The sequence below is a fragment of the Ruditapes philippinarum genome, unplaced genomic scaffold (genome assembly GCF_026571515.1).
Source record: "Ruditapes philippinarum isolate M1 unplaced genomic scaffold, ASM2657151v2 ctg2292_1_1_1_1, whole genome shotgun sequence".
Classification (NCBI taxonomy): domain Eukaryota; kingdom Metazoa; phylum Mollusca; class Bivalvia; order Venerida; family Veneridae; genus Ruditapes; species Ruditapes philippinarum.
Genome location: NW_026859003.1, coordinates 12,982 through 31,986, shown reverse-complemented (window position 1 = coordinate 31,986; position 19,005 = coordinate 12,982). Strand labels below are relative to the sequence as shown.

The following is a 19,005-nucleotide window of genomic DNA, read 5'->3' as shown; positions in this document are numbered from 1 at the left end:
AAACACTTTAAACAAATAATCTACAAGTTTAATTTGAGAGACATTATTTTTCTCATTTCTTCACTGTCAAGTCAAGGTTAATTAAATAAAGTATTTTAAAGATTGACTATTATAATGGAGGACTGACCATTAATCAATAAACAAAAGAGTAGGATAAAGAAAAAAAACTAACTAAATATTGTACAGAAAGACTGCCGAACACTTTTTATCATTATAAAAGTAGATTCTGAAAGGAATTTCTGTGGGTCACATAAGTAACTGATTGTATTTGCATAGTAAAATGTAAAGTTGAAAACAGTTATGGTAAAATCTACAATTATTTTGCTTTTTACCTGTATACTTGCCATTTACACTTTAAAAGGGATAATGTCATTTTCAATAGACTCATTTCCAGCTTTACTGGTAAAAAAAACCTCCAAATGCCAATCTGTAAGCAATTTCAAGCAAGCAGCAACATCTGAGTAGACTGATTGGCCATTTTTAAGTTCCCTGGATAGTTTCAAACCCTTGTGTATTTTCAAAATTATATTATTTCAATAAATAAGTCAAAGGAGTTATCTTACCTTCTTCCACACTTGTCAAAGGTCATGCATGTGATGGCAGAGTCCCCGTGTGCTTCTCCATATTCAAATATAGGTGTGCCAGTTTCAAAGTCCCAGATCTTAATTACCTAAATACATGTAACAACACAGAAGAATGAGTTTTTATATAAATTTATTAGTTAAATATCATTGCCCCTAAATAATAAAATAGGCATAAAAAACACAAGTGTATATAAAACTTAATTAACACAAAAACAAGGACTTTACAAACTTCAGATTTTTCAATGTACATGTATTATTCAATTGTAAAAAGAATAAAGGAATACAACTCAACAGTAATACAACAGTATTTCATCAATGTTAAGTTGGTTAAATAGAGGTTAACTTTTTCTCTTTTAGCATTAAATATTAAAAGGACTCCACTGAGGTTTTTTGACATGATGGGGTTAGGAATATTTTTCTGATATTTGTATACCATTAGATGTAAGTCTAGAAAAATATCTTGTTTGCAAAATTTAAAATCAATTTTTCCAAAATTATCATTTATATAGTGCAAAATTACCCCAAAATGAAAAGGAAATCTTAAAATCACACAAAAATGATTTTCAATTTAATTTTGAGCATATTTCTCCATCATCCTTTGCAGATTTTTCAATTTTAAGTACTTTACTTGATCTATGTAAGAATTTCAAATTTTATGTTTTTTTACGCTTTTATAATGACTTCACAGTGGAGCTCCTTTAGTTCAATCATTGAGATGTCAAGAAGATTTCTTGCTTCTAGCAAAATGTGTAGCTTATGTTATATTTATGATATGCAGATAATTGAATGACAGGCCAAATGTTCACAACTGCATGATAAATGCATTAGTCCTACTCTGCCCTTTTTATATTACAAGCACTACAAAGCATGCGATTAATGGGTTATGCCCCTTGTTCAAGATGATAATAAGACTTACAGAACTCTCGGAGCATGTGATGACCTGTTTAAAGCTTGGGTTGTACATACATCCAGTGACAGGTTCTTTATGACTGATCACAATATCAGCATTCAGGCCTGGTCTGTAAACATACCAAACATTACCATATATAACATCCATTAAATAACATATATAGTCACTAACAATCATTCTTAATATGCAATCAACTTTTTTTACACTTATTATGCTATGGATAGAAAAATCAAATGCATACTTTTTACCAGAAATTTCTCAAAAAAACTAAAATAAAACTGAAAAGAAAATTAGGTCAAACCCTGACAGTTAAATAAGGTAATTAATAATAAAAATCAACATCATACAAAGCATCATATAGAAATCATTTCAGTTCCTTGTAACTTTTCTTTCCTCTACTATTTCTTTAATATGAAGACATGACTTGATAAGCCCTTATTTTAGTTCAAACATTTATTCTGTAATATGAAAATTTACTTAAAGACTAATTCTTTAAGAACTGCAGAGAAAATTCAATTCAAGTCAATTTTTAAAATGAAGTGGTAATATGTCCTATCATTAAAAGTTTCTAAACAATGCAAACGCAAACTTTCTTAACAAATACGTAACTATATGAAGGACATATAACATTAAACTTGTTTGGCACCATCTTTAAAACAACGTAAGATTTAATTATATGATTTAATTAACTACAATGTCACAACAATATACATGTTCTCCTACAACATCACACAATATTTCTTGAACAATTTCAAACTACCATGGTATAACATCTTCATTTACATAACAAAGTAATGGAAACAATAATCAACTAAATTGAGCCGCGTCATGACAAAACCCACATAATAGGTTTGTGACCAGCATGGATCCAGACCAGCCTGCGCATTCACGCAGTCTGATCAGGATCTATGCTGTTCGCTTACAAACTCTATTACAAGTAGAGAAACTGATAGCGAACAGCATGGATCCTGATCAGACTGCACCAATGCGCAGGCTGGTCTGGGTCCATGCTGGTCGCAAACCCATTATGTTGGTTTTGTCATGACGCGGGTCAAATGGTTTACTACGTAAACTATGACGAAACTTGGTCAATGTCTGCATACTTACCATCGGCACCATTTCTTATATTTTTCTAAATAAACCAAACAATAGTGGAAACTAAACCATCCTCTTGTTTTAACGGATAGATAATCAAAATATACGAATTAATATAACATCTAGAGAACTTAAAAAGAAAATATAAATGTCTACTTGGTTAACAGAATAGAAACATAACATTAATAATGCGAATAATAGATATTAATAGATCTTGGATCTTAAATAATAGCTCAAATAATTATGTTTTATTGAATTGGTTAAAAAATACATATCAACTTTTGGGAAAGAATTTTTTCTTAATTTTAAATCTTAATTTTCGCCTCTTTTGGCTTGCTAACAAGTCGTCACGCTTAGAACCTATGCCACAATTATAAAAACCTGGCCGCCATTTTAAACTGTTGGCCAACATATCTCATATTTTCACAAAATGATACTATTGAATTTATAATGAACTGTTTCAAAACCCTAATGCAAGACTGTGTTGAAGCCAATTACACCAAATTTTGAACGGATATTTAAAACTCCTACTTCACTTCTGATTTGTCATACGTACATACATATAAGGTAGAAATAAACTAGAAATGTGTCATCATGCCACGGATGCCCCCGCATGCAGCCAAAATTTCAGATGTTATAATATTTAGTTCGAAATTTGTTTGCACAAATTATTGTTTTCATTTTAAGTTCAAAGCCCTTAAAACTTTTCAATGTTAACACAAACCATTTCCATACAATGTTCAAGGCACTGAAATTATTCAGTCTTAACCTTTTGAAAATAGCATATTTCATATTTGTAGCCAAAATAATGGCTACATACATTTCCACAAAAGTAGGAGTGCTGAAACTGAAAGTTCAAAATTTTTCCAATATTCAAGAAAGATAAGTTTGTCCAAAATCATTGAACCACGACCAAATTCAAACTTAAACTGCTTATTCCTAAGATGTATCTATATTATTTTCAAAGTAAAAGGGACATAACTCTGCCAAAAAAATCATCGAACCATGACCAAATTCCAACTTGACCTGCCCATTCCTTTGACATATCCATATGTCAAATTTATGTTGAATATGTAACACTGTTGGGTAGATAATGAACAGAAACTGTAAATTTCATATTAATTTCAAAGTGAAAGGGGCATTACTCTGCCAAAAATCATTGAACAATGAACAAATTCGAACTGGGCTTGGGCATTCCAAAAACATATCCATATATCAAATTTGAGTTGAATGTGTTGTACTGTTGGGGAGATAATAAACAGAAACTGAAAATTTCATATTATTTTCAAAGTAAAAGGAGCATAACTCTGCCAAAAATCATCGAACCATGACCAAATTCAAACTTGACCTGTATTTTCTCATGACATATCCATATATCAAATTTGAATTGAATATGTTGTACCGTTGGGGAGATAATGAACGGAAACTGAAAATTTCATATTATTTCATATTATTTTCAAAGTAAAAGGGGCATAACTCTGCCAAAAATCATCGAACCATTACCAAATTCAAACTTGACCTGTATTTTCTCATGACATATCCATATATCAAATTTGAGTTGAATGTGTTGTACCGTTGGGGAGATAATGAATGAAAACTGAAAATTTCATATTATTTTCAAAGTAAAAGGGGCATAACTCTGCCAAAAATCATCGAACCATGACCAAATTCGAACTTGACCTGTATTTTCTCATGACATATCCATATGTCAAATTTGAGTTGAATATGTGCAACCATTACTAAGATAATGAACGGAAACTGATGATGACGGAATGACAGAATGACGGAAGGACGGAATGACGGAATGACGGAAGGACGGAACAGGGTAACACTATATGCCCCGGCCATTACATGGCGGGGGCATAAAAATTGTGGCTACTCAGTGCTTTAACATTTACAATTACTTAAGTTTTAAATTGTAAATAAAATGTTCCAACTTCATAAACTATAGTTAATTTAAATGTGAAAGTAGACTTATATTTGTATACAAGTCATAAATACTCAAACTAAAGTTTTCAGAAAAATGCAGCAACAGGAGCATAATATTAGTAAAAGTAAAAAGAAAAATATATGTCGGTGAACAAACAATAAATAACAAGAGGGCCATGATGGCCCTGAGGTCGCTCACCTGTATATAGGCCCCCCCAACCCCCCCCCCAAACGTTGCAGGGCCAATTTAACCAAAGGGCTTTTATTTGCACAAACTTGGTAGACACCCATAAGAAGATGTTTCATGCTAAACATCTAAGCTCTAGCTCATTGGGCTATTTAAAAGAAGATTTTTTTAAAGTTTTTACTATACACATATAGTTAAAAACAATGACACCCCTGGGGCCGGGCTAGTTATGACCCCAGGGTTTTTATTTGAACAAACTTTGTAGACACTTACTAGAATATGTTTCATGCTTAATATCTAAACTCTAGCTATTTGGGTTTTTTCAAAGAAGATTTTAAGTTTTTGCTATACACATATAAGGAAAATCAATGACCCCGGGGCGGGGCCAATTTTGACCCCAGGGCTTTTATTTGAACAAACTTTGTAGACACTCACTAAAAGATGTTTCATGCTTAATATCTTAACTCTAGCTATTTGGGTTTTTTTTTCAAAAAAGATTTTTTAAGTTTTTGCTATACACATATAAGGAAAATCAATGAACCCCGGGGCGGGGCCAATTTTGACCCCAGGGCTTTTATTTGAACAAACTTGGTAGACACCTATTAGAACATGTTTGATGCTAAATATCTTAACCATAGCTCTTTGAGTTCTTTAAAAGAAGATTTTTAAAGTTATTACTATATGCATATAATAGGAAAATCAATGACCCCCCGGGGCGGGGTCAATTTTGATCCCAGGGCTTTTACTTGAACAAACTTGGTAGACACTTATTAGAACATGTTTCATGCTAAATATCTTAGCTCTAACTCTTTTGGTTCTTTAAAAGAAGATTTTTTAAGTTTTTACTATATGCATATAGGGAAAATCAATGACCCCCTGGGGCGGGGCCAATTTTGACCCCAGGGCTTTTCTTTGAACAAACTTGGTAGACACCTATTAGAACATGTTTGATGCTCAATATCTTAGCCATAGCTCTTTGAGTTCTTTAAAAGAAGATTTTTAAGTTTTTACTATATGCATATAGGGAAAATCAATGACCCCCCGGGGCGGGGCCAATTTTGACCCCAGGGCTTTTATTTGAACAAACTTGGTAGACACTCACTAGAAGATGTTTCATGCCAAATATCTAAGCTCTAGCTCTTATGGTTTTTTAAAAGAAGATATTTAAAGTTTTTTTCTTTCGGTTGCCATGGCAACCAGAGTTCTGCATGGAATTAAATTCTTTGAACAATTTTTAAAGGTGACCACCAAAGGAACATTCCTGTGAAGTTTGGATGAAATTGGCCTTGTGGTTTATGAGGAGATGTCATTTAAAGTAAAAGTTTACGGACGACGGACGGACGACGGACGCCGGACGGACGCCGGACGAAAAGCGATCACAAAAGCTCACCCTGTCACTTTGTGACAGGTGAGCTAAAAAGCCATAGATGAAATAAAAATAAAGAATTGAAATTCAAAACTGTCAAAACAAATTGCTTCACTTTGTAAAAATATTCTTTAACCCTATGAGTGATTGTAGTCTTATAATTATAATATAGTTGAGAAGAAGAAAAAAACAATACCAAACAGTTAAAATAGTCTGCCAAAAAGAAGTAAGTAAAACTGATAACCCATTAATGCTATAAATAGAATAAAATATTCCAACGCTTCAAAGGTAAATATTTTCATTTATACTTCTTTGGACAAGATAATAAAAGTCAACATTAAAGACCAGTCTTAATATCTGTAATTTGATTAGTTGAATCCGAGCACAGTTTTAAAATTGACCAATGACTGAGCTTCACTTCCAGACTGGTCACAAACCTCTGATAATCACACAAGTCAATTTATTTAGAAAATGCATTAAGCAAAAAGACAAGAAAATAGGCAAAGAGAAAAGTTTGTGTAAGAAATTCTTTGCTACCTGTGCATTGACAATAGCTTTATATTGAAATGTTTACCTGCCGCCTACATGTACTATGTCTTTTTCAACTCTATACCCAATAAATAAAGCAATTTTAGAAGAAAAAAAAGCATAAAAAGGTAGAATGGTACACCATAATTTACTGAACTGTAGGGAGCAAATCTAAGTAGCTATAATTAAAAGAGTTATACAGATAATAATATATCATGTTAAAGGTACCTTCCATAATTTTTAGTTTCCATGTTTAGTTCTAAAATTCTACGACTTTTAAATAGTTTAAATGGCAAAACAGAGTATTTTTCTAAATAATTTCTACATACTATCATCTGAATAGATAAAACAATTTACCTAATATTCCAAATGGGGAAACCTTATGTTTTCAAATTTACTTTTTCTCTTAATTTTTGTAGATATACAAGTGGATATTAATTGTTAAATAATTGACTTCATTATGTCTAATGTATAGTGAAAAAATTTAGAAATTTACAAATAAAAAAAAAGTTTCAAAACTTTAAAACATGTACCTCCAGATTTTTTTATACATTTCATTTAAGAAGAGAAATTAAGGCAAACTTTCAGTATTTCTGATTATTAACAAGTTTTGGAGAAAAAAAACAACAAGAATTTTATTCGCTGATAGTTACACACACAAAAATTTGTAGTAAAAATAGAAAATTCCTTTTTTATACTTGAAACCGAATGATCAGTTCCTTTAAATTCTATCATGCTCATATAACATCTCTCAAATTTCAATATAAAATATGGTGACAGTCTAATGAAAATCTTTTTTCTTTCATTTTTTGAAATTTTAACTGTGATAATTATTATTCATCGTGTTAGGAATTTAAAAATTATTATAACTGATATAAAAATTAAACATTTACATAACTGTTTCTCAGAGCAGTGCCATTAATGTTTAATTTTTTCTCAGAGAAATATCATGACATTTAATTGTTTCTCAGAAAAATGTTATTAACATTTAATTGTTTCTCAGAGTAACGTCATTAAAAGTGACTTGTTTCTCAGAGCAATACATGATAAGTTGCATTGTGGTATGGCAACTTTTAAGTTTAGTTAAGCTTAACTTAAACATTACAAATATGATGAAGTTGTCCCTAATGAAATTTAAACCCACAATAATTATTGTGAGAGATAAATTACCTGAAATTAGCAATTACACCTAAGTGATCAATCTAAATCTAATGTAATTAATCATTTATTAAAAGGATATTTAAACTAACTCTTATTATGATAAATATAATAAAATTTCTAGATAAATGTTAGCAAAATAAATTCTGGTTTCTGTTGAAATAATTAAACTCACTCACTCAGCAAGTACTCTACAAAAATAGTGCCACATTTTCAACTGTGAGAATCTTCATTAAATTTTTAACTTATATATATATGTTTATATATATATCAAATATCTCTAGAATTTTCTCAAATTAAATTATAATAAATTAGGTCTTTGTACGAGGTATTTAAACTACAATGCAACCCCTGCAGAGTGGCCCTCCGTAAAGCAATAACCTTTTTTCAACAAAATGATTCTTCCCAAATATCACAATAGATTTAAGGTAGTCTTACTGTAATGTTTTTCCACTAAAAAATTGGTCAATATCGTAATATATCCGTCATTTCAGGAATGTTATTTTTTTAAAATCTGTGGTATTCAATAATTTTTAACGGTTTTTAACCAGAATTTAGTACATTAATGATAAAGGATGAATGATTGTAAATAATCTAATGCCAAAGATTTTTTAAAAAAATAACGTTCCGGATATAACCGATTTGCTACTACATTGGCTAATGGTAGAATTATTTGGCGGGGAAAGCATTACAGTAAGACTACCTAAAACTTCCCAAAAGCAACTTCTCAACAAGAACTAAACTTTTTCTCTGCCATAAAGATGTTGCTCTTTAGAGGCTACACTGTTTATCTACCTAATGAACTTTATATATTTACAATTTACTATATGTGGTATAAAAACAACTTTTTTTCTAGCAAATTACTGTACTAGAATAATATAGGTTAGGTACTAATATACAGAAATATAATTTAATTAAAATAAAAGCAAAGATATAAATATTTAAACATTTACACATGCCCCTAATTATAACATTTTTTCTAGCAAATTACTGTACTAGAATATAGGTAGGTACTAATGTATAGAAATATAATTTAATTACAATAAAAGCCAAGATATAAATATTTACACATGCCCCTAATGATCACATCTATATTATAACTAGTTTTATACAAGCAGCAAGGACGTTGGTATTGGTTATATAAACTAATATTTATATAATATATCTATCACATGACACTGTTCATGTTTAATATTATATAACCATTTATGTGCTTCTTTGTACAGAAAAGTTAATAGCATAATCAAAAACATATTGAATCTTTACCATGCCAAATATCTTAAAAAGGACTTGTCCGTCTTTCAATCTGGACAAAACTTTCAATCTGGACAAACCATATTTCATTTTCAATAACAATTTTAAAATATATACTGACTGAATAGTGAACACTCACTGTGCATACTTTTATTAAAGTAAACGAGTGGCCTTGTTTTTAAAAACAGTATTTTTTTTTGTAATTTTTATAACAAGTTGTGGTCTTTCAATATCATGTGATAAAAAGGATCTTACATTCATTGTAACTTTATATTCACTTTCAATAATATAATTTTGTCCAAAAATGTTGCTAAGCTTGCCACAGGCTCACTTTATAACACTAAGACTTATTTAATATATCAAAATGATACAAAATGACAACTTATGCAAGGTCCTATATAATTATATATACATAATATTTCCTCAATGCAAGATAATTGTAACTGATCATATTTGTCAAATTACAGCCTTCTTGCACTGAGGTGGCACATTTTAAATAGAAAGTAACACAAACATACTTGAGCCTCAAGTTGAGTCCTGCCATCTGGTCAGTTGCTACGGCAACAGTTTTTGATATATTAGAATAATGAACAGCTTGTAGGTCGCCACGTATTTTGTGACTCTTGGGTCGTATAGTGAGAAGACAAGTGTGATCCTGTATATCCCATACCTGAAAGTAATTTATATCTTTATATTTTTAACTTGTTTATAAATTAAATCAATGAAATAAATGCCAATATTTCAAATATTATGATTTAAAAAGAAGGGAGGGGGAATACTGGTCCATTAAGCCGCAGGTTTCAATTTCCCTTGCTGCATCATGAATGGTAAAAAAATGCAAACAATACAAGAGCTGTTGGTAGGACAGCACGCTCGACTATTCGAAGTGCTTGATAGTAAAAGAGCCTTGATAATGTTAAATAAAGTTCACAAAAGGGCTAATTTTTTTTTATAAATTCATGTTATAGGCCTAAGAGAGAGTCTAATTATACAGTAATGTCACAAGGGTGTTTTATTGAGTATAATAATACTAATTACCTATGAATAAATAAATTTGACAGAAAAGGTACAAAGGCTTGTTATTAAGATGTTTTATCAAGTAAATCCCTGCTTTATTATTATGAATGCATAAAATTGTCACAAAAAAGGCACAAACCCTTCAGTAGTTATTGAGATAACAGCTTACAAGCAAAACTTTAACATGAATTTCTAAGTTTAAAAAGGGGAGAAAAATCAGCCTAAATGCAAGATAGAATTATGGATCTTTGTCAGTGACCTACAATTATGACCCTAAATGCATATGTGAAGTTTTAAATAAATATCTTTAATAGTTATTGAGATATGTAAAAATTGCATGTAAACATTAACCAAGAGACTAAGTAGAAAAGGGGATATGAATCAGCCTTAATGCAAGATAGAGTTATGGAACTTGGTCAGTGACATACAATCATGACCCTCCAATTATGACCCTAAGTGCATGTGTAAAGTTTCAAGTAAATATCTTTGAAGACCTTTAATCTTTAACCAAAATTTCAAAGTTTCAAAGGGGCAAATAATTCTGCAAATATTTTAGGCAGAGTTATGCAATTTTGCAAACTGATGTACATTGTTACTATAAAAAAGTATTTTAAATTTCAATTGAATATCTCAAGCAATCATTGAGATATTTGACTTTACAAAAAAACTTTAACCAAAATTTCTAAGTTCCAAAGGGGCATAATTCTGTCAATTTTGTAGGCAGAGTTATCCAACTTGTCAATCTGATGTACCTTATCACTATAAATAAGTATTGTAAGTTTCAATTGAATATCTCAAGCAATAATTGAGATATTTGACTTTACAAAAACCTTTAACCAAAATTTCTAAGTTAAAAAGAGGCATAATTCTGTCAATATTGTAGGCAGAGTTATCCAACTTGTAAATCTGATGTACCTTGTTACTATAAATAAGTATTGTAAGTTTCAATTGAATATCTCAAGCAATCATTGAGATATTTGACTTTACAAAAAACTTTAACCAAAATTTCTAAGTTAAAAAGGGGCATAATTCTGTCAATATTGTAGGCAGAGTTATCCAACTTGTCAATCTGATGTACCTTATTAATATAAATAAGTATTGTAAGTTTCAATTGAATATCTCAAGTAATAATTGAGATATTTGACTTTACAAAAAACTTTAACCAAGGCAGACGCCGACGCGGACGCTGACGCCGACGCCATACTACAATAGCTCTCATATTCTTCGAATAGTCGAGCTAAAATTGCAATCATCTTCTTGTCTACATTCTGATTCTGCTAATGATAACTTTTTTGTTGTGTTGTGTATATTTATTTCATGCTTTCCAGTGTTTTATTGTAATATATCAGATGATTATATTCTGATAAACCACTAGTGAAATTTATAAAATATAATTTTCACTGTAGTCGGACTATATCTGAATGCGGATGAAAGGAAAATCATAACTGAATGGAATAACAGGCAGAAATATATGCCATCATGCGTAAATTTTGCTTCTTTAGGAAAAGAAAGTCGATGTCATCATACATAATGTTAAAAATGTAACAAAATTAGAGAAATGTAACAGACCTATTTTTCAAAATTGATAATGTGACGTCATGATGTGATGACGTCACATGGGAGAATGCGGGACGTTACGCAGCAAAATTAGTAAAAAAGTACTTAAAATCATTTAAAAAGCATGAAATAAAAAGAAAATTTATTTGTTTTACATATAAGATTGAAATATATTTCATTCGTGAACACCAGCTATTATATTTTCACTCGTGGCTACGCCACTCGTGAAAATATTGCATCTGGTGTTCACTCAGTGAAATTATATTTCAATCTTACATGCAAAACAAACAAATATCCTCTATATATATGTTTTGTATATGGTGGGAAATGTATCCTGTATATAAATATGTCTACTTTCTTGAATAGGTTAATGGTCTTCAATCATAAAATACTCTTACACCATGTTTTTTACTCCAATTGTTTGTGTTTAATTCTTAGTCCAGTATCCAGCAATATATCAGTGATACATACAAGCAGACAGTCAATATTACACAGTCATAATTTTTGACTAGCAAGTTTTTGACTAATAGGTAACTTATTCTCCTATACTAGGACTATACGCTCATTCTCAATAAAACACAGCATTTGATGTTCCACTGGGTAGCTCTTATACGAAGGTTTTTCTTGAGGTCAAAATGTCGTTAGAAAGGTGGCTGCCACTTTGTCTAATAGGGACACTCTCAGTTTTACATTTCTATCTGTTATTTTTCTTTTACAAGTACCATTAATGCCCTAAAATGTAACATACGTTACTGTCGCCACCTAGAATTTTCAACTTTGAAATTGTGTTTCAGAAAAATAAGTTCCAGAATAAACGAAACATGTGCAATTAGTCATTGCTGTGTGTATATGAACTTTGATTATTGGTAAAAATTATATTTTACTGTTAAAATCTCATTGATATAATGGATGATCAAATGTCGCCAAATGCATATAAATAAATAGTGACAAACCTAAAACAATAAGAAGTGAAACCGAAATTACATAATTGAATCGATGCATGCTTAATAATACAGCATATATATAATTATAAGTAAAAATAAGCTTGCAGCCTCTCAAATATCATTATATTTTCGGAAATTTTCATTTTTTATTCATTTTTTTTCAACAGCATTTTAAAAAGAAACATACGTTACCATTATTTAAGAGCCAATCCATTCAAAGAAGAATCCAAACAAGAAAGAAAATTAACATGTGTGTAACTCTGATATATTAACCACAAATTATGGCGGGTTAAACGGTTTTGTGTCATTTTTTAACCCACTTTCAATGTAAAAATGAAACATACGTTACAGAAACATACGTTATCAACTTTTTAAAGTAAGTTTATCAAAAGGGAAATTGAAGTCAGAAAGCACGTATATCAGCAACATTAACTTCTATTTGACATTAGTAAGTAAATTTTGTTAACTTTGGTCGAGTTTTAACTTGTTTAAGTAACCACAGTGAAACAAACGTTACTTTTATCAAACATACTTTATATTGTTTACACATGCATATATAAAAACATAAAATCGCATTTTTATGAAATAGAATGATGAACATTTGATTCCTAAATAAAAAAGGCGATTTTACATGTAAGTTTCAATTCCGTGATAAAGTTCATAAATAAGCGAGTGTGAAACATACGTTACTCCAACTTACAATTCAACATTTTTTTTAAAATTAAAGATAAAGTTGGGATTAACATGCCTGTTAGTAACGGTTACCTTGTATTAGATGTAAGAAGATACAAAATTGTTTTTACAAAGGAAAGATATGTTAATAATATGTTGATGTACCAGCAGAAATGTTAAAAATATATTACAAGATATTGATGTTCTCAGCAACAACTAATTCGTTTCTGCAAAGAGCTTACTGGCCGTATTTCATTCTATATATAATAATGTTAAAATAATATCCATAAATATAAATTATTTTACAAAAAATAAAATTGTTTTCTCATCCTTTTACTTGCATTTGAATAAAATGAAACATACGTGACATCCTATATTGGGATAAATACAGAACTGCTTAGCAATAAATTTTCCAAATATTAAGAAAGTGGAAAGTTGAATGTTTTGAAAAAAAAATTGCTAATACAACATTTGTGTATGCATTCGACCTCTCATATATTATTTATGATATATGTCCTTTGAACGAAGACATAAAATAATCATTTCCAAAATTGACTATTTTTTGCTTTCTACGAATATTTCACTTTGAAGAAATTGACTGAAAATTAGCAAGGTACCCAACTTCCTTGAATTTTCCTGGGTTAGAAAGGCCCTCTAGAAAGAGAATTTACAGATTTTGATATATTTTACAGACATTTGTTATTAATATGCAGCCAATATGTTACATTATTAGATCTGAAATCTACGTTACCGAAGAAATACAGTGTCATTACCGAAATAAATGCCATCCTGTTATATCATAGTTTCTTGTTCAAAATATTTCTGGCAAACTTGCAAAATACCCTAAACTTTTACTTCAGCGATAAAAAATGACACAATGACAACATCAAATTTTTAATATTTTTCAACCTCAAATGCTTTATTTTATTGAGAATGGGCGTATAAACTGTTTTACATAGCGTTCATCTTCTCAGCTTACAAATATACACTAAACTGTATTAGGAGTAAAATAACAAACCTATCTAAAATCTATACACTTAGAACTTTCTGAAGGGCATACCATTTACCCAACAAGCTTTAGTACTGGCAAAACGTCAATGCAAAAAGTTAAAATGTGCACTTTTTTATTTAAACTAAGTTTGTATTTACAGTCGCTTCAGTGGACATGAAATAGTCTTTCAGAAAATTATATATCAAAGGAGAGTGCTAGATTATTAAAGTCTTATACAGAAATAGACCAGTGAGATGATATTAGCTGAGGAAATACCTTGATACATTTATCTGTAGAAATACTGAATATCCTGTTCTCTTCCTCTGCCACAAATATGAAAAATATGGGGGCACTATGTCCTCTTAACATCGCAGTTGGTTTCCTACAAGAAAAAAAATGAAATAAAAATTGGTACAAATCCATGTTGATATTTTTGTTCTAAGTAACTTGTAGGTCACTAGATTCAAACAGTGATTGTTTGACATTTGTAACTACTACAACAGTTAAAGCAGCATGCCCCCAGATCCATGCTAATTTTCAAGAACACTTTTTAAACTGTAGTAAAAAATAAAATAATGTCCAGTTAACAAAGAAAGTAATTTGCACATTGCAAAAAGCACTTTAAATCTAGAAAAAGTAACAATAATAGGTCAAAATTTGCAAAAATAGCCCTTACTGTGTTTTTCAAGCAGAAGAAATTATTATGGCATTTAAAACTGCAAAATCAGTCATAAAATGCCTGTAACATGTAAATTATTTCTTGAATCATGTATTTTTTAACGTTTCTTAAAATCTTAGTACATTTTTCTCAAGGTTGATGTTCTTGAATTTTTTTGCCTCATCTGGAGGCATGCAGCTTTAACATAATGTCTTCGATGAAATATTAACTACATTTAGGCACTAGAGCATCCAAAATCATAAAGTGAGGAAGAAAAGACCTTTCCATCAATATTTTACACTGACCACATACCAAGTTAATAACAGTACTAAATGTTTGAACCAGAACAAATAAAAAATATTATGACATATTTTTATCTAAAATCTTAAAAATGCAATCACATATTCAAGTTAGCTAATGTTTTTCACTTGTCTGGCATTACGACACAACCTCTTTCAGAAATTCTTCCAGAAATATTGTTTAGTTTATACACAGAATTTATTTTAGTTTGATTTTGTAGGAAGCTATTCGCTTGTAAATATACTCTCAAATCCATTCCTGGAGAACCAACCAGTACTGAGTGATGAATGTAAAAGTTTCTTGATCAAGAAAATAATAGCTTGCTCCTGATGGGTTTTAAATCATGAGGCTAGCAATCCTTAGACTACTAGTCTAATGTTTTTTAACCAAACAGACGGACAGATGAACGGATGGCTGTGCTATCAAAAAAGTGTGTTTAGTAAAAGATGACAAGTTAGTGACCCGCTTTACTAAGTACCATTTAAATTTTCCTGCTTTTTAGGAAAGTAAACAATAAAGTACAGGCACAGAAATTACTACTTTCAGCATGTAATGACATAAAAGAAGAAATTGTGCGGGCAACCAAAAATATAAACAATGATCTTTACCCGGATACATATGGATTCCAAAGTCTGACAATCCTGTCCATTCCGCCGGTCACAATAATGTTTTTATCTTTTGAAAAATCAAAACACTTTACACCTTTATAAACTCTGAACACTGATTGGTCTGTTTCTAGTCTGTTTTTCATTACTCCATATGTGTATTTGTTTGTTTGTTTTTTCTCCTGATTAGATGATATGACGTTAGCATCACGATTATCTTTTGGTTCTTTATTATCCTTCCCACCATCCTTCAGTTCCTTCAACTGCTGCTCAACATGAGTACTTCCTGTGGTGCATCCTGGGAAATAAAAAAAAATCTTCTAATTAGGGCTGTCATTGACCGAAAATTTGGTGTTGATATATCGAGAAACAAATATGGACAATATATCGATATATTGACTTTGACAGTAGAAACAATGAAATACATGTAAACATGTGTTATAAATTGGGATCATGTTGCTATTTATGCTTGTATAAGACATTACAAATACTACAAACTTACAGAAAGTTGATTTTTTTTCCTGTTATTTTTGTCAATGACATATGAAAACTGAGTTTAAAGTTCAAGTCAGCCAAGAAAACTGGAAAAAAATGACTTTTCTTAGGCAAAGAAGAGAGGTACATTCACTAACAGAAATAAATAAATTTGAGCTTGTATTGATATTTGAAAATGTGTATTGATATTGTATTGGATGATAATATAATGATATTGTGATATTCAATGACAGCCCTACTTCTAATGTATATTCAAACTTCCAAACAAATTCAAGGCATGTCAAATAATTTTGTTGTAAACACCACATATCAGATGCAGCTAAACTACATTAATTAGAATAACTTTGGAAGTTTAAATATCAAAAACAAGAATTAAAGTGAAGTCTTTGACAAACTTACCAATAACAAGTGCAGTATTAGCATGGTTTGAACACGAGATCACCTGCTCTATTTCATGGTAATATTTCAACTGTAATAAAAATATTTAGTTGTTAAATAAATGACAGCAAAACAAAGACCCCAAAGATAACAAAAAAACCCCAAAGATTACAAACTATTTAAATAAATACACATTGTTAAGATACAACCTATAAATACAGAATTCATAGTACTGAGCAAGCATATGATATTTGTATGCCTCTTTAAAAAACATTTTTAAGATCATACAGTGTTAAATCTTTCATGTATTTCTTGACCAAGTTTTTCTATTCCAGTGCAAGTAACTGACATTACAGTTTCTTTTGACCATTTTTTTACAGGTTAAATGCTCATTAATTTATTATATTATTGCTGCTTGCTGCAAGTAAAATTGCTAATTTTCTTTGTGTTCTACTAATTTAAAAACATTATTTTTCATCAGAGACAGCATAGCTTTAACATGTTATACTTGTCTTATATGTCTTACATATTGCAAGTCAGTTTTCCATGTTGCATGTTTTTTGTGTGTTCTTTCTGTATATCATACTCAATTGATCACTAATTTAGCATCATCATTATTTCACAGTAATGACATATTTTCAAAATTGGTCAAAATTTGGCATATTATAATCTGACCTTGAATGAATATGTTGTTGTTTTCTTGTATCATACAACAGTATCATACAACAGAAAATACCGGAGTGTTACAGCTGATGACAATATTTTGTACCTTAAATTCATTGTTTGTTTTCCCTCTTGTTTCAAAGTGTTATGTACTGTGAACTAAGAGAAGCACAGTGTACATACACTGTAGTTTTCACAATTTTACAATAAACCTACCTGTTGTACCCAATCCCCATGCACTGCCCAGCGTATAAAATTGACATTTGGTCCAACAGCGTCATTCAATGATATACTTGCTATAAAACCATCATTTTTAGGCATCTTTTTCCAGGTTCTAAAAAAATGAGATAAGTTTTCAACATCTGTACAAAAATTGTATTCTCAGGTATACATATTAAAATTTTCTACTTTTAAAGTACCAGTATTTTGTCCATAAATAACCTGTACTGATTCTGTCATGCAACATTGTCAATCTGTGTAGCTCTTAATTATTCATTTAGGGATGCTATGGACTTTTTTTCGTTGTAAATGCTCATCATCATGCTCATTTGATCATAAATGATTGGACAATGGACATAGCAATATATATCATATTGTCAACTGAACTAACTTCTCAAGTTTTCAAAATTAGTAATATCAAATTAACCTCATTATTCTTATCAGTAAGGTTTTAAATCAAAGGCTGTAAACTTTTCACGTTTTTCATGCCGATTTAACACATTTTGGTGCTTAGTCCACCTAACTAACTTTCCTGGATCACTTACCAGTAGTTACCAATTTCTTCGCAAGGGACTGAATACTAATATCCCACATGATTTCTTACTTTTAGGCTTAATGTCCAACATCAATAATCATAGAGAAATTTCGCCTTGCCTAAGTATCGAACCAGTGACCCTGAATTACAAATCCAATGCTCTCCCTTTGAGCTAAGCGGGCAAACTCAAACAATATATGAAACAGTATAAGAAACAGTATCGTAATTCATTTAACATGCATCACATGATCATTTGGTTTCAATCAACATTTATAATAAGGTAATGAACAGTGATCAGATTATGTATATAAATAATAAACCTGAGACATTCTCCAGCTGATGTTATGACTAGTATATTAATCGCCCCTTGGCTGTCTCCAAACAAAATCAGACATTCATCATGTCCAGTATCACTGTAAAATATACATATAATAAAATGTGATTTAATATATTAGTTGAAAAAATTAATACACTACAATACAGTGCCTAACATTATAAAAAGATATCATCCTAAATAATTTGTATTTCAGAATTTTTTCATAAAATGTGACTCCTTTCAAATGTTTAAAAGACATTTTTTTCTTTTTGGAGTCGAAATTTTACAAGATGTTTAAATAATTTATTAGAAACAATATGAAACAACAAATATAACCATTTACTCACCAGTAATCAAGTTTAAGTGGCACAGTTTCAAGACCACTTATCTGACAATAAGGCTCAAACGAGGACAGCTCAAAAAATTGTATCTCACGATCCCTAAAATATACAATCAAAACTCAAAACTTGTGAATTTTACTTTGTACAATACCAAACTCTGAGATTTACATGATATTATGCTTGTTTTTGGAATACTTGATAAAAAAATTCAATCTTTACCAAATAATTCCATCAAAATCCATCATTTTCATATAGAATTGTCATTTTTAAAAGAGTTTCAAGAGAGCATGGAAACTTTAGGCA

At 30.3% G+C, this 19,005-nt stretch overlaps 1 protein-coding gene across 5 annotated transcripts in view; it reads right to left on the bottom strand.

The window, feature by feature from the left end:
• Positions 1-19,005, bottom strand: part of LOC132754889 (WD repeat-containing protein 64-like) — a 48,502-nt gene that overhangs the window by 16,960 nt on the left and 12,537 nt on the right. For all 5 annotated transcript variants that reach the window (XM_060745635.1, XM_060745633.1, XM_060745636.1 and 2 more), the window contains exons 6-15: positions 18,709-18,801; positions 18,366-18,458; positions 17,508-17,625; positions 16,650-16,719; positions 15,759-16,053; positions 14,469-14,574; positions 9,530-9,681; positions 6,646-6,678; positions 1,501-1,603; positions 564-670 (exon numbers count right to left, since the gene is read on the bottom strand). In XM_060745635.1, coding sequence (XP_060601618.1) covers positions 564-670; positions 1,501-1,603; positions 6,646-6,678; positions 9,530-9,681; positions 14,469-14,574; positions 15,759-16,053; positions 16,650-16,719; positions 17,508-17,625; positions 18,366-18,458; positions 18,709-18,801 — 1,170 coding nt within the window. The remainder of the gene's footprint in view (positions 1-563; positions 671-1,500; positions 1,604-6,645; positions 6,679-9,529; positions 9,682-14,468; positions 14,575-15,758; positions 16,054-16,649; positions 16,720-17,507; positions 17,626-18,365; positions 18,459-18,708; positions 18,802-19,005) is intronic.